General features: G+C 52.4%; 1 protein-coding gene across 2 annotated transcripts; it reads right to left on the bottom strand.

Moving 5' to 3' along the window:
• Nucleotides 1-200: 200 nt before the first annotated feature.
• Nucleotides 201-20,956, bottom strand: EXOC7 (exocyst complex component 7). 2 transcript variants are annotated; one of them, XM_084298533.1, is made up of 20 exons: nucleotides 20,797-20,956; nucleotides 20,009-20,074; nucleotides 19,127-19,311; nucleotides 18,542-18,647; nucleotides 17,774-17,996; nucleotides 16,133-16,300; nucleotides 15,081-15,092; nucleotides 10,652-10,744; nucleotides 8,163-8,308; nucleotides 7,854-8,006; nucleotides 7,322-7,420; nucleotides 6,689-6,751; nucleotides 6,302-6,368; nucleotides 3,480-3,545; nucleotides 2,640-2,760; nucleotides 2,120-2,215; nucleotides 1,758-1,821; nucleotides 1,179-1,220; nucleotides 884-1,017; nucleotides 201-456 (listed from the first exon to the last, which is right to left on the bottom strand). In XM_084298533.1, exons 1-20 carry the CDS (start codon nucleotides 20,854-20,856, stop codon nucleotides 354-356), a joined length of 2,067 nt encoding a protein of 688 aa, XP_084154659.1. In that variant the 5' UTR covers nucleotides 20,857-20,956; the 3' UTR covers nucleotides 201-353. The 2 variants fall into 2 exon arrangements, with proteins under 2 accessions (XP_084154659.1, XP_084154660.1); XM_084298534.1 differs by lacking the exon at nucleotides 15,081-15,092.
• Nucleotides 20,957-26,405: the final 5,449 nt, after the last annotated feature.

Here is a 26,405-nt window from a genome sequence, read left to right as displayed (position 1 = left end):
GGCCACATCTAGCTCCTGCAGCACTGCCTCAAAGTTCTGCCCCAAGGATTCACACACTCACTGTGTCAGCTGTGCAAAGCATAAACGCTTACAAACCAGCCTGAAAATATCTAAGCGTAAGACCCCGCGACACAGAACTGCGGCGCACATCTAGAGTCTTGGCTCAGGATCCACAGAAGGAGGCAAAGACAGCCAGGAGGTAGCGTGTCCACGGGTTTATAAATCTGATAAATACAAGTATAACGCCCTGCCCGCCACAACGGGGCAGGGGAGGAGGGAGAGGAGTCACAAAAGTTGCTGAGAGAACAGTGACTTGTACTTGGCAGCTGGAGAAGTACAAGAGGGCTGCGGATTTACGCTGATGTGTCAAACAGCTTCTCGATCATCTCTCCCACTTGGTCGACCTGGTACTTGATGTACTTCTCAGGGTTCTTGGTGAAGGGCACGTTGCCGTATCTGCAAAGGAAGACAACACACAGGATGCAGCAAAAGATCCTTCTCCATACTGAGAGAGGCCGTCCCCACCCGCGTCCTTCCTCTGCCAGAGAAATCAGCTCCCCTCCAGCAGGTCTCACCTGAATCTGATGGGCTGTCTTGTAGGGAGCAAGTGACCTTGCTAGTTACAACGGGTCTCCTGAGGTTTACGTGGGTAAACCCGGGGTGGCTCCGAGCTCTGTGCTAGCTAGAACATCTGCACTCACCCTGAACAAGGAACTGGGGTGACGAGGAGGTGTTCGCAACTAGCAGAGCTCAGCTTAAGGATGTGTTAGTGTACAAGATGGAAAAGCTACAACAGGACAGTGGAAAAGTGCTTCAGCTCTGGCTAACCTAGGTCCCAAAGACCCAAACCCAATGAGATGACAATGATGCAAGAGGTTCTCACCTGTTCAGGAAGGCACCGTAGGTCTCTTTCACAATGGTTTTCTGCGCCCGGCGAATTTTGTCCCGTTGCTCCATGTCTGGAATTGCCCAGGCCTTCTGGATCTTACATAGCTCCTCCAGCCCGTCATTAAAACCCTGCCCAAAATAAAATTTGGAGAGTGTTCTGACTACAAACACGTCTGTAAAACAGTGCTATTTTCCTCCACTGGTGATCACTACTGGACAGGCGTTCTCCTCAGGCAGATCTTTTTTCTGTCCCCGTTTGCCTCAGTCATGTTCTTCTACCATCTCCTTACCTTAAAGCGCTCCTTAATCATCTGCCTCTCCTTATCCTTGAGCTGCAATAAGGAGAGAAAAGTTTTTATTTCGTTGCCAGAAATAAAATCCCAACATCACTGTTTGCCCACAGGTTCCCCATCCAACCTAAGTGATACCCTGCCTACTTGGCTCGAATTCCTTCTCCTGAAGCAGGGAGGAGAGAAGCTGCAGTGAGCAGCACAGTACATACAGCTATTGGTTTTCATGTGAAGTACATTTAACGAGGGTAATTTTCAGCCAGAACAGGCATAAAAATAGACCTCTTTATGCTTTGAGCCCTTTCTTAGGGAAGGTCTTTGCAAATCCAAAATAGCAGCATTTGCTCAGGTGAAAAGAGAAGAATGGAGGCTGAAATTAAAAGACTTGTGTGAATCTGGGGCAAGGGAGATTAGAAGGCAGCGTGATTCTCCATCTCGTCCTAGCCACAGTATTCACTCCACAGAGCGATACTGGCACAAGCTATAAAAGTGATTTCTGTGAATCTTTGATTACGACAAGGGACAGGATGTTTCTGGCAGTTGCTATCATCATTAAATCATCCTGGCCTGCCCTCTCACCTTCACTCCTGGTTGAAAGACGGGCAGATTTCTCTCCAGGATGTAATCTGTCACCTTCAACCAGCTGCATTTGAAATGATATGGGAAAAGAGCAAAAAGAAGGAGTTATTTACATCTCACCACAGCACGTACGCCCTCACCCATTACCCAAAGGCCAACCTAAGCAACACACACGCCAAAACTTTCCACAGTGACCATTTCCCAAGATTCATCCCTTGGGAACCAGAATACTTGGTTTGGGTTTTAAACTAGTTTGTGTTTAAGGCTAATCTCTCCCACTCTCCACCAGCACTGGTGGTGAATCTCCCAAGAAGTCTCAAACTCTGACAGAAGTAAGGGAAGAGCAGAGGATATCTCCCGACCTGCGCTGGTAGGTCTGGATCTGCTGTTCAATGAGCTCCCGGTAAGACCTCTCAGCTGTCTTCTGTGTCACGGCTACCAACTGGATCAGCTCAGACCTGAAAGGAGAAGAAAACACCAGGAAGCCTGTGAGCCAGGTGCTCTCAGGGCTACTGCTAGCAAGATAGCAACATTTCACGTCCCTATCAACATGATCTTTTGTGCCCTTTACAATAAAAGGGATCTTGAAATGCTTGAACTGGGAACAGAAACTACTCCACGTTGCTTTCCAAAGCCACATCCTCAATCCTCCCAAGACGAAAGGGTTCTCTGCAACGTAAGGTATCTCTGATGCTTTTATCTCCCCCCCGTCGTGTAATGCAGTGTCCATAAATAGGGCAAAGGTTTCAAAACCTTTTTCAAACAGTCTCAAGAATGGAAGAAATCACACAGAGGAGACAGGCCTGCAAGTAAACACACTCCAGAGACTGGTTGAAAATTGTGTGTAGCATCAGCTTGGACTTCAAAGAGATGCACACTTACTTCTCCAGAGACTTCAGAATGTAGTTGTAGTTGTTGTGCAGAAAAATGGCACTCAGAGCTGGGTCTTCATAAACCTTGGATTTACTGAGAAGGTTAAGCTGCAAGTTGCCCAGTACTTTGCCTTAAAGAGGGAACAACAGAGGAGAAAAAGTTTTGCACTAAATCTTCTCGTAACTGGCAACCCAAACCCAGGACTATGTGCTGTAACCAGGAACCCACAGCAAAGCGAAGAGCACAGCCCCAGATGCATGTACAGAGAAGTGTGTGATCACGTCTAATTAGCAATCCTACAAGCCTTACACAGACCTTTCCTCGGCAAGTAACCAAAACTGCCCTGTGAACTACTGCCTTTGTTGCAGCTGGCAGCATGGGCTCACAGTAAGTCCCAGGGCCAGCATGAGTGATCAGACTCAGCCCCACCACAGCACAGGCTCACCTCAAGGAACCTGATGGACCTGAGCACTGTGATAACAGACCACCACGAGGCAGTCCCACGAACCCATCTCACCATTTTACTATTAAATACACAACCGAGATTTTACAGAGCCCCTCTGGCAGCTGGCAGTCCCTACAAGGCTGAAGGCCCAAAGCCCGGTGTGAGAACAGTTTAAGGCAGCCGATGCTGAAAGCCAAAGAACCTGCTGCATCGCGCTCTGTCCTGTCTAATTGTGACTCCGAAACTCCCAGGCTGATCCTTTATCTCTATCCCTTCCATCAGACTCCAGGTTGAACAGAGAAGGATCGCATGGAGCAAGAGACACAGCCCGTGCCTCACTCAAGAGCAAGCCATGAGAAGAAGAGCCAAGGGGGCAGAAACAGGCAGGTGTGCAGGGTACTCACAGATGTAGGTGCTCAGCAGCCGCCTGCTAAACTCCGAGCTGTAACTGCTAGCTGAAGAGCTGGTCTCTGCAAGGAAAAGAGCCTTAAGCCAGTTAACATGCCAGGAGGAAGGGCAGGGTTCGTGTGGCCAGCCTGCCTCTGTTCAAACAAGCCCCTTCCCTGTTGCTATGGCATTAGGACAGAGCTCCCGTCGACAGTGAAATTAGCTCCCTGCTTCGGTGCCGACTGTCAGGGGATTATCCAGGGTGAGGGGGAAAAAGCTCTGCACCCTGTGATCCTTGCGGCTGCATCAGGTGCTGAGCATCCTGGCAGAAACCTCTCCTCTCCTTCCTAGTGCTCAGAGGACATCCACTTGATCAGAAATCAAATCATTAAGCAAATCCTTTCCCCACCACCCAAAAAAGGGGTTTTAAGCACCAGAAATCTGCAGTCGGAGAACAAATGAGCTGGAGCTGTTAAGAGCAGGCACACAACACTGACAGAGACAAGCAGAAGGGCTCTGGAAAGTTTCAGCTTTCCCCGTGGCTGCTGACAGAGCCTGCTAGGCTCTGCACGAGGGGACCCACCAACACCATCGCCTGCCCATACGCAGTGGCTGCGTGCTGCCGTGCGTCCCTCTGAGCACCAGAGGGATGGTTTCTGCCCTCCAGGGAGGGTCTGTGTCCCCTGGGACACACGGGGCAGCCGTCTTCTCCTCCCCCTGCCAGCGAGTTTGGCAGCCAGGCCTAGCTCGGGTGGTCTGAGTTCAGAAGCGCCCCATGGGAAAGGCCTCGAGGCTCCCGTTGCTGGGAGTTGGACAATGAGGAGCTGAGGGCGCTCGGGATGAAGCACGACAGCAGCCGGGCCAATTTGCTGCCCGTGCCAAGCGGCCTCGGTGCCATCGGAGTGCCTGCAGCCTGTTTCAGCTCATGTGGCATCCCCCTTTGTCTGCAGGTGACGAACCCTCGCTATTCTCTCCAGCCCGCTGGCAAGAGTTACTCACCCTCCCCTTTTTCCCCTTTCAATTATGCCCCCCTCCCTTTTTTTTTTTTTTTTCTTTTCAGTTAGATGTTAATTTATTTACCACTCCTGGAGGACAAAGAATTAACATACATCACAAGAGCCCAACGCAGCGTGAGCGGGTGTGTGGGGGTAAGGCTGCTTACCTCTGGGATCTAAAGGAATATTGTATGTGTCCCCAAGAACTACAAGGATTAAGGCAGAGCAGAGAGAAAAGGGGAGGGAGGAGAGAGAAAGAGAAATGCAAAGTGCAAAAACACAGGTTAGAGACCGCCATCCCTTTGAGAACAAAGCAGATATTAACACAAAGCAGCCACAGACAGCTACACCGGAGAGCAGGCAGGAGTCCCTCCAAGGCCACAAAGGGAGCTGGAGATCACGGAGGAGAGGCTGAGTAACCTCCTGCCCCTGCTAGCGACTTATTTGCATCACCATTATTTGCATTTAGCAAGACACCTCACCCCACCTCAGTTCAAACTAACTTTCAGGGCCAAAGAAAGCCTCCTCTGCATCCTCAGCAGCAGCTCACCGGCCCTTGAAATGAATGCATGGCCCACGTAACCTTGCCAAGACACTGAGCAAAGCCATCCCACCCTCACTGCAGTGAGACAGGGCCCTGCAGAGCTGCTCTGTGGGCAGCAAGAGCAAGGGATTGGTATTTAACTGATAAGCTTTGCTTTTGCCACCACTTGAGGGGAGCTCTGCAGAAAACTGCACGCGTTTCCCATCCCTGGCAGAGGGCAGCCGGCAGCAAACGGTCCCAAAGGCCACACTGCACAGACAGAAGGAGAGGTACAGTGCCTGGATTCTGCCCAGGTCACCTCACGGATGGCTCTGAGGCACTAAACATCAGTCCTGCTTAGCAGACCTGTTATAATGACGCCGGCTTCAAGATTTGCTAATTGAGCAGGCTGCAGAGAGGCATTTCTCTCAAGCTGGCTTTGCGCAGCAGGATAGCTCTGCAGCTGGTGGGACACGTAGCTGCAATTAAAAAGGAAGTGGCTTTTGTCTGACCACATCCATGATGCTGTATGACCAATACAAAAGGGTTCAGAGCTGGCAGAACCTCCCAAGCAGGACCTGGGAATTAAGTCTGGAGGCAGCTGTAAGCTTCCCTCTTCTCCAGCTCCTCATGGAGCTTTCTCCAAGTGCCAGCCTGTGCCTCCTCAGGTCCCTCTGCCCCCTGAATCTCCAGTTCTCCCCCTCTCCAGCCTGCTCTGTTCTGACCCACTTGAAGACATGAGCTCTGTGAGCAAGCTGAGGGCTCACTACAGAACCAGGAGCTGCTGCTCTGCCACGAACCATGCTCTCCCTCTGTGCTGGCACGTAGCTCAGGATTCCCAGCTTGACCACGGCTGGATGCTGAGGAGAACGCTCTTGCTGCTGCTGTTGTACTGTGACTGGTGGATTTGGCAGAGAAAGAAGGCAAATTCATCACTACACAGCCCAGCCACAGCTAACTCAGCTGGACCAACCACCCTCAGTCCAACACAGTCACAGGGAACCAGTCCCATGTCAGATTTGGAGCTAAGTGGCTAAGCCATCCTCTTGATTCGATAATGCACACCAGCAACAAACGCCATCCCAAGAATACCTGATAGGATCAAATGTGGAAGGCCAGCAGGGAAACTCTCAGCATCCCTTGGAGCTCTCCAGACAACCAACTACATAGTCAGGGCAGATCGGAGGACAAAACAAACCACAGGGTAAAGAACAGGAGAAGAACAAGCTAACAGTGCGCGTTGAGGTTTGGTCTTTTTAGGGAAGATGCCCAGACAATTTGGGGAAGGAACTGCATGCCCAGATAAGCTCCATGAATGTACCTTGAGATGCCAGCATGGCACCTGCAGTCTCCTGGAAATCCAACAACTGCTGTAGGAAAAGGATGGCCTGGAAGAGAAAGAGAGAGAGGGAAGTGAGGAGACGCGGTATCGGTTGCTTTTATGCTGCACTATTAAGGATTGTGAAGGACCACACATCTTGACATGTTCAAAAGCCTTCAGGAAACAGATTGCTGTACTCCTTTTTGTTGCTGGGTTTTACTCACACAGTCACACCACAGCTTAGCAAGGGAAACCAGCTGATCCCTCCAGGGAAGCGCCCTTCCAACACAAAGACAGGTCAATCTAAGAAAAGAAGTTTCCCTACTGCTCTACAACCTCTTCAGAGGCTGGTTTTTACACAGGACAATTCAAATCATCTTCACGTACATTGCTGGTGAGTTCGTGAACTGTCCCGTCTTTTGGCATGTTATATTCCTTGTCTGGATCATTCTAAGGAGGAAGAAAAAGACATTAAGGTGAGCATGTTAGAAAACCGAAGGCATCTACAATACAACTGCTGCTGCAAGTGAGCCGTAGCCTTGTTGATCCAGCCTCTCAGCATCCTCAGACTCGTCTCTCACAGTGCCACCTCCTGGTGCTCAGAAACCATAGCTTCTGTGCACCGACAGCTCAGGACCACAGGGATTTTGTTCAGCACATCACCATCAAAAGCTCAGCTCACCCATAGGTGAGCTTCACCAACCCCCCTTTATACAGGGACAGTTCATCTCGAGTCCTCCACAGCTTTTCAAGTCAGCAATTTTCCTTTCTTTTTACAGGGAGTTAAGTTCTGAGATTGACTTTGGTATCTACAGAGGCCTCCTGTATTTGAGAGCAGCAGCCAGTGTTCAGCATTTGCAGCTGACCCCCCGGTGCTACCCAGCAGGCACAGCCCCGCTTTGGAGTCAGGAAGTTAGGTGGTCTCATGGAAAGCAGAAAGCTCAACTGGGAGTTCTGCTCAGAAAACCCCTTTTCTAAGCCTGCTGGCCTTGCTGGAGATAACGGTGATGGCAAACTTACCTTAATGTTGTCAGCAAACTCCTCCAATGCCTTCGCACCTGTAGTTTCCATGGAAGTGATCAGCCCTGGCAATTTGTTCTTTGTGCCTGCCGCAGTTCCCTGAAATAGTCCCACAACAGATCAGAGAAAATGAACAGTATCTGAGTCCAGCACCTACCCTCCTTTCTGCCCCATCCCAGCACCTCATTCTCAATTCTCCATGTATCAGAAGAATATTTATAGCATTAGCAATAGTGAGTGAAACCCTGCGTTCTTTGGCCTGCCAGGAGGGAGGAGGGAAAGATGCTGCAACCCCAGTGATGACCAGGACTTGCCCCCTTTCAGATTTCCTCTTGTGTGGTACCTGACCTAAGAGGCTGGAGCATCAGTCACCAGCTCCAGCTGGAAGCAGATGGAAAGGAGCTGTCACTCCCAGTCCACGCTGAAGGACAGAGGTGACACTGCTTTGTTCAAAGTCACCGTCTCCATCCCTTTCAAAAAGTTCTCCCCACAACCCAAGCCACAGGACACTCTCCAATCCCACCAAACTCACCTGCAAGACCTGGTCAAATTCGGGCTTCATCTGCTTGAGGTGCTTGAGGATGGGGAAGATGGTGAGCACCGCCGAGTAGTCGTGGCGGATGATGGCTTTGCGGGCTGCCGAGACAATGTTATCCCCCTCCATGATCAAGTTATCCAGCGACTCCTGCAACAAAGCCAGGCGGTCAGAAGGAAGCAGCAGGACTTCTGCCAGGGCACCCACAGCTCATGGTGTAAGCCACGTCCTCATCACAAAAAAGAAAGGGGGAGGAATTTGTATGTGTCCTTTACCAGAGAAACCAAGGGGAAAGGCTCGACTGACCTGGATGAGGGAATCAAAAGTCTTCTTCTGGTGGTGCTCCGGGACGATTTCTGTCAGGAGCTGGTATTCGCTCTGGGCCAGTTTGACAAAGGCACTCACACAGTGAATGTAGGCGTCGATCTCGATGTCGAACACATCGTCCCTCCCTGCAAAGGCAAGATGTCTTTAAGGGAGAACCAAATTCGCACCGAGCTTCCAGCAGCTCTGCTCCCTCCGGGACCTCGGATTACGCAGAGAGCGCGAGGTTCCTCTCCAACAGGCGGCTCTGGCTCTGCGCCCGTCCTGCTGTGAGACCGGGAGCTGTCCCCTCACCACGCCTGCCCCCCTGGTTTGCCCACGGGAGGCATGCAAAGTCAGCTGCAGCTCAGGGCATGGACACGTCAGCACAACACCAGCCTCGTGACAGAAGGCAAGTCTGAAGCTCTTCTGGGATACAAACTCAATTTAATCAAGGGCTCAAACACAGAGTACTAGACTAGGGAAGGTCTGAGGTGAATTATTCAACATCTCTGCTTGTGCTTTTAGAATTCCTTATCTCCACCCATCATGCAGATGAAGAGCTGCCACGTTGCATCAACATTTCTTGGAAATGGAGGCTCTCCTGGAAGGCAGCCTCTTCCTACAGGCAGTAACCAAAGAAAATAACAGGCGGATAACTACTAAATCCTACAAAGCAGGAGCATCAGCGCAGTTAGGTGAGGTATCTGCCACCAAATGCTGTGTACAAATGTGCATTTTTGAGTTCTAGCACGTGAATGTCTCCAAGACATAGTGAGGAACCTCTGTGGTAGGCATAAGAAGGGCCAGGAGAATACGAGGGCACCCACCTACTGGTGCCAGCCACGAGCTGGATGTGTCAGCAGGACACACACAAACGGGCTCACATCACCCTGCGCTGCTCAGACCCCTGCAGTAACCACTATAAAAGAAGAAAATTACGCAGAGGCCTTTCCTAAGGCTGCTGCTGCTGCTGCTACCCTCCTCCCAGCAGCATCTGCAGCTTCTGATGGAGAAAGGCCCAATTCTTCCCTACACTGACGGGTCCCTCAGAGTGATTTTTTAGAAGCTGTGGGCAGCACGTGGCACACAAACGTGGTTTTACACATGGCCTGCGGTGGAGAGCAGCCCACCAAACGGCACGCCACACGTCGGCCTTGCCCTGTTTGCTTTGCTTCAGCGCCGAAAAAGCCCCTCAGCACAGTGGCCCCCAGGTTTGGTTAGACAAAATCGGGGTCCCCTGCCTGAGGGCGTGGGTTTGTGCGATTAGTGGGAGTGAACTCGACTGAGGAGAGCCAGAGCTTCACAGCCAGGCCAGGCCCATGCTCCAGGGCTGCCCACGCAGAGGAACAGCCACCAGGAGCGTGAAGCATGCTGCAAGGAAGGGCTGTTAGGCAGCTTGTTACGAGGTGCCAACACGGTACTTACCAGCAGCCGGCCCGTGCTTGTCGCTCAGGGTATCGGAAAGATGTTTAACTCGTAAATCATGCTCATGACCTAGTGGGATGGCAGCCGGCACAAACAGAAGGCGCAATTTATCCAGGGTGGTTACAGCACGGATGCTCACACGGGCTGGAAGCCGCTTCAAGCTTGGCTTATTTGATCTGATGGACTTTTTTTTTTTCCCTACACAGTCCCGGGAATGCTACCTAACCGAATTTATGCGTTATGGGGTTATGCAGCAGTAGCAACCCTTTGAAACCTGATGAGAAGCGAGTTAAATCATTTCCTGGGGCACAGGTGTCACTTGGACCTCCTGCCGTAAGCTCTGAATGGGATAATGGGCACTAGAAACCCAATTTGTACCCACAACTGTTACAAATTCAAACTCAAAATTCACCCTCCTGCTCAGCACTGAGAATTTTTTTCCCCAGTAAGTGATGTCAGTCACTATCTGGGATTCAGCAGACTACAACGTAGATGCTGAAGAAATCCACTTCAGATGAATATGTAGCAGAAGGGAAAAAGGTCTTATAGGTGCTTTGAAGCAAATTACATCCTTTCCCCTGTCTGGTACGACCTCTACGAGCAGAGGTCGGCACGCAGGAGACCCTTTAGGTTGGTCTTTGCAGAGATGTGCAGGCGTGATGCCCTGGGCTCGCTGTGGCCTGACACTTCTGCATCAGGTTTGGAAAGGTCACTGGGAAACTGAACGTCTCAAAGTCCAGGCAAAACAGGGAAAGAGAACAGAAACACCACAGGCAGATGTCAGCAGAGCAGAGCTTCCGTTAGCCACGTGCCTAGGGCGGACTGACTGCTTTACCAGGAGATTCCTGGTGAGATTCCACCTGGACTTTGTCCACCAAGCCTTCGAAATTTAGACACAAACTCAGATCAGTGGTTTGGGCTGCCAGCACCCCCCTGGCTGCCCAAGGACCGTATTTCCCTGGCACTGCCCACCAAGCGCTCGGCTAACGGAAGCCCCACCTGGAAAAGCAAGGCTGGTACACAGAGAAGCTCAAGGGTGAAGAAGTAGCTGGAGCTGTGATTACCTTCCATAGGAATGAGGTTAGAGGCCCCCTTTTTCCCATCTAGACCATGCTGAGAGTACTGTTTCAGAAGGTTCTGAGCCTTACGGATCGTGCCTGTCACCAGAGCCAGAGAGAAGAGACAAGAAGACCTAGAAAATGAGTGAAAGAAAACAAAACCCAGAACACCAGCCCTTCACCAGCAGCTGCCACCTGGGCCCAGCAGGAGGGTGCTGGGCACCGAGCATGCTCAGCACAGGACCAGCAAGAACCCAAAACTCGTGCCCGAGCGTGTGGATGCCAGAGTTGTTTTCGGGTTGTCTCCCTTCTTCAAGGGGAGGACGTGAAGTCCGGCCACAGCTAAGGAATCAGGGAGCGCTCGGGGCAGTTTGGTGAGCTGGGAAGGCTGGCTGGGAAAATCTGACCCCAGCTTCCTTCCCCGGGATGTTTTTATTGAAGCTGGCACTCTGCATTGCAGCACAGGAGCCTTCCCTGAGCTGGGCTGTGGACAATTTATAGCCAGCAACGCATTGCCTGCCCCCCAGAGCCACAATCGCAGCTCTTCCCTTGCAGGTGCCAAAAAAAAAGGTGCCAATCCTGGGTAATTCCTGAGCATGCTCAACATAGATCCCCGCAGCCAAGGCACCGAACGATCTCTGGCATGAGAGGAAGCGATCAAAGGGTGACAACCTCGGGACTTCAGAGAGCAGTGCTGCAGCAGCAATCCCCATCCTAGAGACCACCGAATAAAGGACGCTGCCCACCCATGTCTAACTCGCATTAAGGCACCCTAATCCCCAAGACACTTTTTCTTCTAAGGAACTGCAAATCAATTAAAACCATGGAAAAAAAAATAAATAACACGGGGTTAAAAGATTTATACTTAACACACACAAAAAAAAACAGACAGGACTGAACAAAAGCTGCTGCTGGATACACAGCTAGGAAGCACAAAACAGAAGCATTAATGGGACAACTGAAAACTAAGCGCTGTTTCCACATTAAGAGGTTAGTGGTCATGCAACGAGCTGCAATTATCACAAGCACATGGACACACTCCCACAGCAGAGCGCTGCCGTTGCCTGCACAACAGGGAACGGAGAGTTTTAGGAAGGCAGGAGGACTCTCCGTAGAAAACCCAGATGAAACAGAATCGGGCTGAGTAAATGAAAGGAAAAGATCCAAGAAATAAAAACCCGGCTGCCAATGCTGAGAATCAGCCCTCCATTTTAAAGCAATAAATACTTCAAACGTGCAGAAAGTTCCTACAATGACATGGGGATGGCCTCACAGCAGGGCTCTGAGCTCTTCCAAACCCCAACCCCAGCCCCAGGCACCCACCAGCTCCAGCACCCACCTGGGGCCACCTCAAAAAGGGCCCTGGAGTGAAACCTTTTGGCACGCCTCTGGCAGCCCCTTCACAACCCCACTCACAACGGGGCGCTGCACTTTCTCCCTCCCCAAACCCTAATCCTAACCCTACACAGCGATCGGGTTCGGGGTGGGCTGAGGGAATCTTCCACGTTGGTCTGGCAGGAAAATCCTTCCCTCTAGACCCACGGTAGGCAGGTGGGAAGACCCGTGCCCTTGTGCTGATGGATTTGTTCCCAGTTTCTTCCACGTTCTTCCTGCACATCTGATCCCAGAATCACTTCCTCCAGGTCTCCTGGTGCTTTCCATCCCCAACATTTCCACTTTATTCTTAGCTACTTTCAGAAACCTCCAGCGTTTGGGCACAACGTGAAATTCCTCTGAGCGAGCAGGGCAGCAGAAAGCCCTGAAGATATGCACTGAGCTATTTCATGATTATTATTATTGCTGATATCATGGCCCAGCTGATACGCTGGAGCTCAACCCAGCTGCTGTTCTTCTACCAGTTCTTTGATCTTTTCTACTTGCCTTCAGAAAAAAAATAAATATTAAAAATGGGTAAATTGGTGTAAAAATCAAGCAGAGTGCAACTGCTGTTGCTGCCCAGAGGCTCTCACTTCCCAGGGATGCAGCACACATCCCCACAGCTCAGCCCTGACGGTTTCTACTGCCTCTGCTGCCCTGTGCACATGGCATATGCACAATTACCCGGGTTTAGGCCAACACACACACCCCAAGTGTTTGTGGGCATCACCTGAGTGCTGCTGCATCCCCCTCACTTGGTGTTGTAATTAGGCTTTAATGAATTCTGGTGAAAACCAAATGCTTTTGTTCTGTACTTGTTTTCCCTCCTCAGGCAGCTCGCAGACCAAATGGGATGGCCAGGATGGTGTTTCAGCTGCTAGTGAAAGCATCACGTTCCAGCTAGACAGCCATCAACAGGGGAAGCTGGAAATGGGAACAGGCTCTTCGTTCTGCCCCACGGGCCCCACACAGCCTGTCCTCAGGTTCACCCAGCTGCGAGGTGCTACCTGCACTGCTAGGAGGCAGGAGATAAACTGCAAACGGCTCCCCTGCAGCTTGTAGAGCCCACCAAAAAAAATAAATAATAAAATTCAGACAACACCGGAGATTTTTGCTCCTGAGCCTGTTTAAATAAAATGGTTTGGGGGCGTACATGGAGCAGAGTTTTCCAACTCGATGTTGTTCTCCTGTTTTTCTCTTCCACTACTCAATTTTCTAGCCAAGCAGAAGAGCAACGCACCCCCTTTTCTTTAGCACCAACCGCAGGAATCTGTACAAAACTGGCTGAAGCTCCGTGGTTATTGCTTATAGGTACCCCGTGCCCCGTCCCTCCCAAACTTCTGGTAATTTAGAGAGTTTCTGAACTGCCTCCTGCTCCCAAGCCAACCCCGCGCTGCCTCCACAGGCCTCACACAGAAGCAATCCCTTCAGGATTTTACGAGCAGATGTTTGTAACAGGACAATTGGGGAACCTGAATGCGCTCGTCCTCTGAGGCAGGCTGCTGACATTTCACACAGCAAACTGCTTTAAAAAAAAATAAATAAAAAGGCCACAGACTGCTTCTACTTGACTTGGCAAGTTGCAGCCAAGAGGAGACGATTTGGCTTTAGAAGCATCTCCAGCAGTCAAAGTTTTAATTGCATGCTGGAACAAGAGGAAACAGAACAGGGTGCACCAACAAATGCAGCAGTGATGGAGAGATGAAGACTCTGAAACAAAGCATGGACGAGGAACGTGTTCTCCAGTGCCTGGGGGAGGGAGGGAGAGGGTCTCTGCCTGGTTAGCTTGTCCCTAGTAGCTTACCTTCCCTTTAGCTGCCACCTCCCTTCCATTTTGGGTTGTAAAAAGGTTACAGCACGTCAGATTTAGTTTGTTATTTACCCCCTGCAAGAGGTTAAAGTGTGCGCTGGGGTGTGCGCTGGGATATTCTTCCTGAAGGAATAAGGAAAGCAACTCCCTTGGTGAAACAGCGAGAAAACCCCTCGTCTGGAACACAGTTTTGTGGGAATTCCCTTTCTGAAGGGAATGCACAAAAAAAAATCTTTGTCCATAGCTGAACAAAGGCTAAAGCAGGTGAATCAATGCCACCAGAGGAATATTGTTACGCACAGTGCCACCGTGGAGAGAGTATCAGACCTTCGCCTCTGGAGCTGTCCTTGAAAGCTGACAGAACTGCAGAGAAGCTGGTGAACCTCTGCTCAAGGATTATTTTTCCCTCCTCTCTAACTTCATTTCAGTACAATTTAGCAGCCATAAGGGATGGCTGCTGTATGAGGTTTAACCACCCCTGTCCTTCAGGAGCTACAGCCTGGTTCTGTGTCCTTGTTCACAGAAGACTGGAGACAAATGAGCCATTATTATATTATATTTATATATCTCCTTGAGACTGCAATACCCCAATAGATCACTTGAAATCCTTTCCTTCATGCACTGTGAGCTCTGCGAGAGCATTCAGGCTGTGCTCGGTGCCTGCTACCTGGCCCGACTCACAAACTCGCATTAAACTTGGCCAAAAGATGCCAAAATCTCCTGGCAAATTTACAGCTGAGACATTCATCGTGACAAGTGATTTTGGATGCCCAACCGCATCCATTTTGGAGGAGCCTGGTTTGTAGAGAGCAAACGCTTCTCAAACACGTGGGCTGTTTTCTCTGCTCTCTCTGTGAGCATCCAAGATCCAAGGCTCATTTAAAAAAAAAAAAAAAAAAAAAAAAACCACTATTCCTAGTGATTTTTTTTAATCTTCCCATGAAAAGAAAAAAATCTCCTCCACTTCTGACTGTCTCCCTGAAGCGTAAGAGCTGTTCACCAGCTGCAATTCATGCTTCAGCTCTCAGGAACAGCTCCAGGGCACAGCAGCAGCGGCACAGATTGATTTTAGAAGCCCAGAGGGGCGATCGCTGGCTGTCACAGCCCTCCCCGGGCAGCCTGCCCTCTCCAAATATCCCAGGCACACCCCCTGCTGTAGCACGAAGAGGCCCACCAAAGCCCCTCCATTCAGAAGTGAAGAGAGCGAGCACCAGGGCCAGCACACACACACACATAGACGCACGTTACCTGGGATGAGGACTGCATTCACATCAGGATTATAGAAATAAACACAACACGATTAAAATGGGTTCCTTTTCCTCCCTTTCCCCATCCCATCCATTCCCAGTCCCTGCCCGCAGCTCTTAAGTTCGTATTTTCCTGAACTCATTTGAAGGGTTTGGACAATGCAGGAAAAATATTGGGGTGAGAAAGTTTTTGCCGGGTAAACCCCCAGAAATCCAAACTTTTCTGACTTCCATCACTATTACACAGGAGAAAACAGGGTGCTGGGGACACGCAGAGGGACAGCATCGCTGCTCTGCTGTCAGAGGTGCACGCTGGCTGTTGCTGGCCCTCCTTCTGGCCGTTTTCCCACTAGGTGGCACATTTCAGAGGCCAGGACGCCAGCTCCACACTGGAGCAGCACACGGGAGCGACCAGCCTCCCAGCTGCAGAAAATGCAGCAAAACTCCATTATGAGGAGAGGTGGAATAACTCCCCAGCCACGTTCATCTCTTCCAGAGACAGCCTGAGGCAAAAGCTTTAAAAAGCTCTTCCAGAATTTGATTAGGATGACTCTGGATCTGTAGGCAAATTCCTAGTCCCTCTTCCAAGTTCTGAGGGATTCTCAGTCTCCTAGCCCAGTAATTATTTACACGTAAGTAGTGATTAAAGTGATGTGCTTTAGCAGGTCTCAGTTTTCCATTTTGCTGTAACACTGGATGCAATCCAAGCTCCAGGGCTGAGGACAAGTGTTCTCAAACCACATTCATCTCCTCCTCTCTCAGGTCTCTTTCTGCTCATCTCCTTTGTTAAGGTAACGGCCTTTTCTTTCTCTGCACACAGACCCCATCCTGCCCCGTCCCACCTCTTCACACTACCCAGAGAACAGACCTGATGATTTGAGAGTTGGAAACAAGGTCTGTAACCTCTGCCCTGGCTTCAACACCGAGAAGAGGTGCTCCTCTCTGAAATCCCACCCTGCTCCTGCCCTGTCAGCAGGCAGAAGCCCTGCAGAAGCGTGTCAGATACCCAGGGGCGATGGTGACACGTTACAGGGATCCCCCGCTCGGACTCACCTGGTCTCTTGACTGGCTTTTTGGTGGGGGTGTCCTTCCTCTTGTTCTGAATGGCAGGGGAATACGGCACCCCCGTGGAGGAGCTGTTCTTTCGGAAGTGGTCCTTCAGCCCCTTGATGGAGCGGTCGAGCTGGACAGAGCGGATTTGGAAGTACACTGTCATGAAATCTAAAGAGACGAGGTAGAAACGAGGTCATAAATAAACGGAAAGGAAAAAACAAACCTTTCCTGTGAAACGCTGTGGCCCAAAGAGGGCTTAACAGTGTTGATGTGAGACCCCAGATAAGCATTTTTTCCTACCAAAATATCAAATCCAGCAGTGCTAAATCCAGGAAGAAACCAAAACACAGACTCAAGAGAAAGAGCAAAATCTTAGTACGGAGGAGACAGGTGTTTCTCTATTTCACAAGAGAGAAACCAAAGCACGCAAACAATCTAACAGCATAAAAGACAGCGAAACCTGAACCAGAATCCAGGCAATCGCTCTGAATCTTCCATTCCCACAGGCAACTTCTCCTGTTCTGCCACAGCCCTGAGATGCTGACTTCGAAACCAAGAAGCCATAAAGTGTCCTGCCACATCTTTCACACCAGGCCCAACCTTAGCACCTCCAGGCCTTCCTTCCAAACAGAACCCTCAGAGGACGAGCTGATTAACCCAGGGTTCAGCACACTGCTCTCCCCTCCCATCTCTTGCTCACCCTTCTTCCATCTCCACTCCCTTCCCTTCCCCATGGCAATGCCGCACCCTGAGCCTGCCTCTTCTCCAGCCCAGCTCCCTCAGAACTCCTTCCTTAAGGATCTCTTGCATTTGATTCCAGCACAGAGACCACCTCCCACACTGCAGGGTCAGCTCCTGTCCAGTTTGTACACGAAAGCCAGAAAAATCTCCTGATTTCTTCCGAACCTGGCTTCCTTCCCCTGCAGCGTTCACTCCTGCCCTCCCACCACACCCACCAGTAAGTCCACACGCTACTACCAAGAGCACATCAGTTTTGGAAACGATGGGAAGTCAATAAAGGAGTATAGAGGTGTAGGCAGGTTCTGGTGCTGCAGACCAGGAAAGAAGAGATGTGTATTGACTGGGAAAAAAAAATCCTGTGCTGCTTTTACACCCCTTTCTGGTCACATTTACCACACAAGGTTTTGTTCATAAATAGTTTCTCCAGGGGAGTTGTTATCAGTGTCTTGTACAGGTGGAGCACCTGGGCCCTAGGTGACTGCAGCTCCAACAGAAGGTGTTGCAGATGCACTTTAAATAACGTGCCCCTGTCAGGGATTTCTGCTACAGGCCAGGCTATGCTTTTGAATGATTTGTGCTTTACTTATGCAGCTTTTGTTCTCATCAGATCACTGTTGAACTGACAGAGCGCGTTTCAGCCCTACTACAAACAGCATAAGGACGCAGGCTCTTCAGAAGGGAATTGAACAGAGACAAACTCCTACCCTAGAAGATGTCACTAAAGCTTTTTCTCGTTTTGCTTGTGCTGCCAGCTACCAGCAGCAGCATGACTCTTGCTTTGTCAGTCCCAACCTCACCTGAGCAGAGGCTTCACGGCTGGAGGTGTGTGATTTGCACACTTACCTGCTGACAACAACCCTCACCACTCCACTTCTGCTCTCAGCCAGGAGCAATGCCCACCTTGGTTCCTGCCGTTTTCCACCAGCCAGCCAGAAATGCGGATGATATCGTGCAGGACGCTCTCCGGGAGGTGCTCCAGCGACATCTCCTCCTGTGTCTCCATCTCATCATCGCCGCTGATCAGGTCCAGGATGAGGATGGGCGGGACTGGCTTGGTGTGCCGTGTCATCAAGCTGCGGAACTCCGACTCCAGCGACTCTTTTCCCCTCTCAAAAAGGGATTTCTGGCACAAAAGAGCAGAGGGATAGAAGAAGCACAGGGTTTCTGTAATCACTCACGGGTCTTTCTGCATGAGGTCTCACATTTTGTAGTGTTTCTAACCACTGTCAAGTACCGCATGCTTCAAGCTCCGACAACGCCTGTAACTAAGAGACTTTTAAGGTGAATTAAATACAAAAATGCCTGGGAGTTGCTCAGTTTACAAGTGGAATTGCAACAGATCTCACATCCTGCTCAAGCAACTGAAGGACGGACAAGAGGTACCCAGGGGGAAGCTCAATCGACTCCACCACACGCGCACGAAACGCTTTCACAAGTCTGAATGGCACAAAGCATGAGGAGAACACCACAAGCAGAAACACTGCCGGGCTCAGATTTAAAAAGAAGCCAAAAACCACATTTATTTTTTTTTTAGCTGTGCCCAAACACCTTTTTCACCAGGCAGCAAGCCCACCAGCCTCTTGCAGCAGGAGGGCAAGCGGCACATATCTGTCTGTCTGTCCGTCCATCCCTCTCCCCCCACCGCCAGCTTCCAGATCTGCGACCTACCACGCGGTTCAGCTCTGGGCTGTCCGGGCTGTTGTCCTGGAAGTACTCCACTGCCTTCTGGATTTTGTCCATGCAATTCAAGTATTCCTCCAGCCTCCCGGTGGGGCTAAAAATAAAAGCAAAAATAAAAAGCGGTGCCCCAAAGACCAAAGGAAGAAAATGCCAAGCAAGCACCAGACCAAACTCCAGACGAAAATAATACAGAAAATTCTAATTTCTTTCTTTCTGGGTAAGAGGAGATCATGAATTCTGTTTCGACTGCACTTCTTGCCACAACTGTGCAGTTCCTGCCAGGGCAGAAAGAACTCTTGTGGAAAGAGCAAAGAAGAGAAGCCACCAGCGAGCTTCATATGGCAAAATGCGAGTAAAATCTGGGAGAGACATCAGTGCAGAGCCTGAGCAGACTTTGCCCTCTGGGGATTGTTGATATTCAAGTCAGGAAGCTTTCCGGAGGACTGGTGTGAGGGGATAACATGGAAAGGATACAAAGAACATTTTAAGTGTGCAGAGTCAGCTCCTACCTCCTTCTGTCCCAAAAGATCAATAGGATGAAGCTCCCCAGAAAGATCCAGCTGCTGAACTCACCCTTCCTTTATGATCTTCTCCGTGTCTTTAGCCACGTGGTAGTAACTGATGACGTGATCCAAGCAGGACAAGGTCTTCTCCACATTCTCCTGCAAGCGCTGCAGATTCTCTGTCTGTTTGTGGACCGGGATGATCGAGTTCTCCAGTTTCATCAAACGGCTTTCAAAGGAGGATAGGATGGAAACCTACAGAGAGAAACAGAGAGAGCTGAGGACATCCTTCCACAGGATCCACACAGGAAGTTAACAGCGAGATTGGGGCAGTCCCAGACCTTCAGGTCCCAGCTTCTATCCCGGGCTCTACTACTCAGAAAAGCCTCAGCAAGCGCATAAAGGGTGCCTTAATGTCATCTGTTCCAGGACAAAACGTACTTCTTTCAAGACGCACTCCTATGCTATGCTTTCCAGATTTCTCTAGTGATGTGTCTGTGACTTTCTTAAGTCACTGACCCCAAAACTGGGCACAGCATGCCAGCTGAGGGCTTACTAGCACCACTTAGAGTGCAATAATTACATTCTACCTCTTCAGCAAAACATTTTCAAAATAAACCCCAAATGAGACCTGCCTTTATGAAGCAATGATGGGATGCTGTTGCACAAATTAGTTTGGTGTTTGTTAATATCTCTTCCCAAGAGAAATGACAGACTGTAAAGCCAAAGGTGCATTTATACCCACATTTTCCCAGGAAAGAGGCTTGGGTTTCAAACATTCATCAGCCTTCCCTTTTGCCCAGCCAGTTAAATGTAAAATACAGATGTAGAACACGTGGCTTATTACTGTATATTCTTCACACAGGCACAACGAGGCTCTTGAAAATGGATTTTCCTAAGGACAAGCAGCCCTACACCCAGCAGTAAGGCTGAACCTCAAGGACCTCCTTACCATGTTCTTCGTGAGCTGGTCGCTCTTCTCAAGACTCTCTTTGATAAAGGACAGAGTTTCTTCCTCCTGTCATCAGGATGAAACACGCAGTTAGTTCTCACTGCAGAACACCCAACATTTAGCCCGCTCAACACCACGCGCAGGGTTTCACAAGCCCTGAACGCAGCAGCAATCCGCCTTTGGTCTGACTGTGAGATATTATAATAACCCTGGGTTTTTTTTAGAAGTAGTAATGAGTATGTATCAGCCTAGGAGCATAAAAATCAGCCGCTTGATGTAACTGGTGTGCGTCTAGGTGGAGCAGAGACTCCCGACACACCCAGCGCTGTTTGCTTACCTCCATTCTTTTAATAAATTGTAAACTTTGATTATAACCCTATTTTGGGACTGAGCCATTTATGACACGACGCTGAGGCTACTTTTGACCACTTTTTATCCTAACAGATACCAGGCCATTTAACCCCAGGTGAGATATATACGATAAGCAGCAGGTTTTTTTTTACAGATTACTCCTTTCCCCCAAACACACCGACCCCACAAGCGTGCGGACAGCCGTACCCCAAAGATTTACACCACACACACACCCCCCCACACCCCATTAGCGGTGCAGCCACCCCGCACCCCCCAGCCCCTCAGAGCAGCCCCGTGGTGCACGGAGCCCCCCCAGGCCCTGAGGGGAGGGGATGTGTGGGGGGGGAGGCCCCGGGCCCGTCTCCACAGCAACGCGCGGGGGCTGCGGGCCCGGCCCCTCGCCCAGGCCCCGCCGCAGACCCCCGGGCCGGCCCCACCTGCTTGAGTTTGCCCTCGATCTCCCTCCTGCGGGCCGAAACCTCCTCGCTCGGGATCATGGTGCCGCAGGGAGCCGAGGCCGCGCTCCACCGGGCAGCCGCCGCCGCTGCTGCTGCTGCTGCTGCTCCCCTCCCGGCTCCGTCCCGTCACTGCCGCGCCGCCATCTTGGGAGCGGCGGGGGGCAGCGCGCATGCGCGGGAGTTGCGGGCGCCATCTTGGGAGTGGCTTGTACAGAGAGGGGAGGTGGAAGGGCAGCGGGGGTGGGGCGCATGCGCGCTGCGGGGCGTGGAGGCCAGCTTGGGAGTGGCGGCCGGGCCGCGCGGCCATCTTGAGAGTGGCGGGGGGGGGGGCGTAATGGGGCTGCTGCTGTGGGCCCATGTCTGGTGCAGCCCTCAGTGCCACCCACTGAGACATGTCCCCAAGCACCACGTTAAACACTCCAGGGATAAACCCTGTCCCCAAGCACCACGTCCAACCTTTCCCTGAACACCCCTAGGGATGGGGACTCCACCACCCCCCTGGGCAGCCCATCCCAGCGCCTGGCTGCTCTTTCTGAGGAGAAATGTCTCCTCACTGCCAACCTGAACCTCCCCTGGCACAACTTGAGGCCATTCCCTCAGTCCTGTCACAGTTCCCTGTGAGCAGAGGCCGACCCCCAGCTCCCCACCCCTTCCTTTCAGGCAGTTGCAGAGAGCAATGAGCTCTGCCCTGAGCCTCCTCTTCTCCAGCCCACCCCCAGTTCCCTCAGCTGCTCTTCACAGGACTCGTGTCCCAGGCCCTTCCCCAGCTTCGTAGCCCTGCTCTGGACACGTTCCAGGGCCTCGATGTCCTTCTGGTACTGAAGGGCCCAAAGCTGAACCCAGCACTCAAGGTGCAGCCTCGCCAGAGCAGAGCTCAAGGGGACGATCCCCTCCCTGCTCCTGCTGCCTGCACTGTTCCTGACACAACGAGGGTGCCATTGGCCTTCCTGGCCACCTGGGCACACTCCTGGCTCACGTTCAGGCAGGCATTGGCCAACAACACCCTCAGATCCTTTTCCTCTGCACAGCTTGGAGGAGAGCAGGGCCATGGGGACAGTGCCAGCACAGGGGAGCTGGGGGACACGTGGAGGCAAACACGTCCTGGGCACCCCCCCACCCCCCTCGCACCGCACCCAGCTTGGGGTCACACACCAGGGCTGCCCACAGAAGGAGGAAACAGGGTGCCTGGGCAGGTCACGGCCATTGTTTGCCTCTGGAAAGGAGCTGTACCCTTTCCTGAAAGGTGATGCGAGGCATTGCCCAAGTCGGCCCTTTCCCCCACGGGCTGGAGCTGGTCCTGCCAAAGTCACAGTCAGCTAATCTATCAGCTTGGAGATCCGGGTAGGAACGGGGGAAAAAAGTCAATATTGTCATTCGTTAAATTAAGCGTATATCAGCCATACTAAGCACAGGGCAGCTCTGCTTGGAAAGATCCCCCTGAGGCTCACAGGCTCCCATTGTGGTGGGATTTACCAGCCCCATGGCACTGGGGGGAGAATTAAGGTGTGCAGGAAGGTCACAGAGGCTTAGCCCTGGGGTAGACGATGAATTACAGAAATGCAGGAATTTGCAGGAGCATAGGGCCCCCTACCCCTGTCCTGCATCTTCTCCAGAGAGAAAGGGTCCCACCAGGGGAGGCTGCCTCCACCTCCCTGCTGCAGCAGGATGGCTGGGTTTGTCGGGAATGGGGCAATCACGGGGCTGCACAGCCTCAAAAACCACGTCCAGCCTCAAAAACCACATCCAGCCTCAAAAAACACGTCCAGCCTAGGGTGAGAGCTGATGTTACCACTGCAGACAGCCCCGGCCTCCCTGCCTTGTGCTGCTCCGAGGCAAGGGCAGCCTCCTGCCGCGTGAAGGGCCCGCCGTGTTCCCATCCATCTTCCCCTTGTCAGCCCACCCCGGGCTCTGGAAAGGAGCTGAAACAGCCCAACGGGCCCCTTTTGTTCAACAACTTTGGCACATTTCATAACCTACCTTATCATGCTGCAAACAGCTGTGCGCTGGCCCTGGCCGCCGCGAAGGGCAATGCGCAGGCAGAGCGCTGTATTTTCTGGATGTGACATCGCCCGGCCGTGGCTGCCCACCCAGGTTTTATGGGGACATCTGCTAGAGGGGATTGTGTCCTGTGAATGCGAAGAGACAAGCTAGCTCCCCCTCCGGGCTGAGCACCCGATGCTTCTCATGCTTTTCCCTGCTGAGCTGGCAAGGTTGGGAAGGATTTTATTGCTGTATAGCAGAGCCATCTCTTTTTTTTTTTTAATTATTATTATTTTTTTTATACAGTAATCCTTACCCGTTCTGCTATTGCTCACCCCACTCTTCAAGGGGAAACCAGAGCCAAAAGGAAATCTCTCTCGCCCTGAGCCCAGGGAACGATCATCCCCACCAGTGTCATCCACCCCTGTGAGCTCCAGTGCTGGAGGTGTGGGGACACGAGAACTGTGACATGCCCCTGACGTGCTGCTCCTCTGGATTTAAAATAGCTCCTGAAAAAAAAAAAAAAAAGAAAAAAAAAAGAAAAAACAAACAGAAAGGTCCCTCACCCCCTCATGGGATGAATGAGCAAAGAGGGGGAGCTGGGCTAGATGCACCCGGGCCACATTCCAGCTGGGGTGTAACGCATGCACCAGGAAAGCCCGGCTGCCAAAAAAATGTAGAAAATGCAGGTGCCCGTGAAAAATAAACGTGCAGTGCCACAGCCGAGGCTCGCAGCCCAACCGCCAAGAGCCGCAGCGGCAGGGGGCATTTCTGTTCAAAGGAGGAAGAGGGAGCAGAAGCGGAATAAGCCTGAGCGTGTGCTGACACCGGCACGCCGGGACCTGCAGCGGGGGCAGCCAGCAGCGGGACAGCCCCAGCCCGCCGCCGCGGCCGCCTTCCCGCTGCTCCTGGCTCCTTCCCGCGCCGCCAAGCTCCCGGCCCGCCAGCGACCGCTTCGAGGCAGCCACGGTGACCCGCTGGTGGCCGCAGGAATGCTGCTTCGCCCCTCGCTTCCTCCCCCTGGGGAGGAGGGGAGAGAAAAAGCCCCCTTTTTTCTCCCCGGGAGGCCGTCACCGTCGGCAGGGGTACGGCCGAGCCGGCGTCGCTTCGCCGGTGGGATGTTTGGTTGGGGCTGCGATGCGCTAATTAAAGAGTTAATGAGGCTGGTTTGCAAAGCTGGCTGTGCTGCTGTGAAAAGCAAGGCAGGGGATGCCAGCAGAGCCCTTCAGGGTGTTGGGACCCTGGGTTCGACCGACGTCACGGCCCCGTCGTTCGGCAACGGGAGCTTTGGCCACCACAGGCACGAGGAAGCAGGGCCGTGCCGGCCGTTTCTCTCCAGCCGTGGGGTGTTTGGGTCTCCCAAAATGCTGGGGAAAGGAGGCCGGACCTGATGGGCACCGGGGGAAACTGAGGCAGGAGGCGGCCAGCTTTGCTTTGCACACTCAGGGGCTGGCACCAAGCAACTGGAGAGACCCAAATGCCCCCCCAGACCCAAATTTGTGCCAGCTGCCTTCACAGTGGCAAGAGTTATTGCACAGAAGGTGTAACCTTGGCAAGATTTGGGTGAATTCAATTGATAACAGCTCTCAAAGTGAGGACTTTCTGCCCTCTGCACTGTCGTTCATCCCAGGAAGAGTTCCTGTTTAAAAAAATAATAATAATTTTGTTGCAAAATGAATTACACTCGTACCCTCCTCCCACGGATGGGATTAATCCACCTCCTGCATGGAGGGGACAGAGGGGACATGGAAGTGACCTGTTATTCCCCATGCTGCGGTGAGGGGAAAACAAGGTTAATGCAGCCAGGAGCCTCCCAAGGCGCTTTGCATTTGATGTGAGAGAGGAGAGAGAGCAGAGCGTGGAGGAGCCGGGATGAACATAAAATTACAAAATGTTCATTATGGGCTGAGGGGCGTCCCGGATGCCCCCACGGGGTGACCCGGGCCACAGGGACGCATGGGAACACCGCTCCTGGTGGCACTGCCATCGCCTCCTCCCCAGACACAGCCTCTTACGTCTCCCTGTGGGTCAGCCAGATTGAAAAGGCGATTAATCTTTAGCCAGGTTAATCTTCATCCAGAAAAGCCAGGAGCTGGCCGAGAAGTCCCCCACTTTCCCTTCCAGGTGGGGTTAGGACGGGAGAGGCACCAAAAAAGAGCACGAGCGTGTTCAGACAGCACCCGGGCACGCACCGCCACTCTTAGGATGCCCGTGAACTTGAAGGAACAAGGGAAGTGAACCCAAAGGACCTCACCTCCCCGCTGTTATCTCAAGCCCTACCAGCTTCCCTTTGATCAGTGACCTGCCTTAGAGATGCTCAGCGTGCTGGAAAAGCGGGTCCACGTGGGAGAGGGGCCGGTGTTGGGCTCCTGCGGCTCCCCAGTCCGGCCAGTATGGCACTGGGAAGGACTGGGCTACCCCAAGGGAAGGGTGCAGCACGGCAGTGATAGCCCCAAAACAGCGCTCGAGCAGTTGGCTGATGCCAAGTCCCTAAAAAGATAAATAAATAAATTAAAAAAAAAAAAAAAAAAAAAAACACAAAGCAAAAGAAGGGAGCAGAGCTCCTCGGCTCGCTGCAGGAGCAGGGTGGTGGGGATCAGCCCCTTGAGGGCTGGCCCCAAAAGTCCTCCAGGTCCTCACCCGCTGCCCCAGCCCCACGGCAGACACAGGCTGGGCTCCCCCCCTCTGGGTTTATTTGCCGAGGGAATTAAGGTCCTGCTGGGAAAACCTCCCTGGTGCTCTGATAACCGCCCGTGCAGCCAGCTCTGAAGGGCTTTTTGTAACCAGTCAGGATTAATGAGGTTCCCCCATTGCTGTTTGCTGAGTTCTCCCACCATGAAGGGCCGTGGGAGGGGGTGGGACAAGGCACAGCCCCCCCTCCTCCAGCCAAGCCCCTCGGGGCACTGAGTTGCTGGCACACAGAGACCACCACGATGCCACCCCGCTCACGCCCAAACCTTTCCTCTCCTTCGATCAGGAGCTGAGCTTCCTACGGGGTTTCTTTTGGGGCAGGGAGCTGTGCACACACCAGGAGCATCAGCCCCAGAGCAGGGGAGCTGCAGGCACCGTGTTCCAGGGGCTGGGGCCAGCCTGGGGACGATGCTCATTTTTCTCTCTCGGCCACGTTGCTGGGGGAGGCAGGGGGGTGTTTGCCGTGCGGGTCGGCAGCGGGCAACGTGCTGGGGCTGGGGAGGAGGCGAGGGGCTGCAGCTGGACCCGTCCCCCCAGCAGGAATGTGCTTGGCGACCCCAGGGTGGCGAGGAGACACCCGGACAGGCCAAGGGGACAGCAATCGGTGGGGGTTGGAGGAGCCCCGTACCCAGGGGACCCTCCCCTGTCATCCCTCTCGGGGTCCTGCCTTCGCCCGCTGCTTTCCCAGGGGCTGCGACAGCTGCCTCGCCACCGACCTTTGGATGTTTGCACATTCCTGCTCGTTAATGTGTCTCGGAACCAAAAGCTGCGGGATGCAGCACTGCGTCCCCACCGCCGCCTGTTCTGCTCTCCCCAGCTGGAAATCAGCACCCACACGGGCTGGGCGCACACACACACACACGCACACCCCAGCATCCCGACAGCACAGGAAAGGTCCGAAAGCTGCCGGAGCTCCC

The sequence above is a fragment of the Netta rufina genome (assembly GCF_964035555.1).
Source record: "Netta rufina genome assembly, chromosome: 19".
Taxonomy (NCBI): Eukaryota; Metazoa; Chordata; class Aves; order Anseriformes; family Anatidae; genus Netta; species Netta rufina.
Note: the sequence above shows the minus strand (reverse complement) of the source record. Positions and strands in the feature narration are given on the sequence as shown.

Coding starts and splice junctions, on each gene's coding strand:
- EXOC7 (XM_084298533.1), bottom strand. CDS start 20,856: ATGATCCCGAGCGAGGAGGTTTCGGCCCGCAGGAGGGAGATCGAGGGC. Junction 6,369..6,688: donor TTCACGAACTCACCAGCAAT/GTACGTGAAGAT, acceptor TTTCTCTTCCAG/GCCATCCTTTTCCTACAGCA. Junction 2,216..2,639: donor ATTCTGAAGTCTCTGGAGAA/GTAAGTGTGCAT, acceptor TTCTCCTTTCAG/GTCTGAGCTGATCCAGTTGG.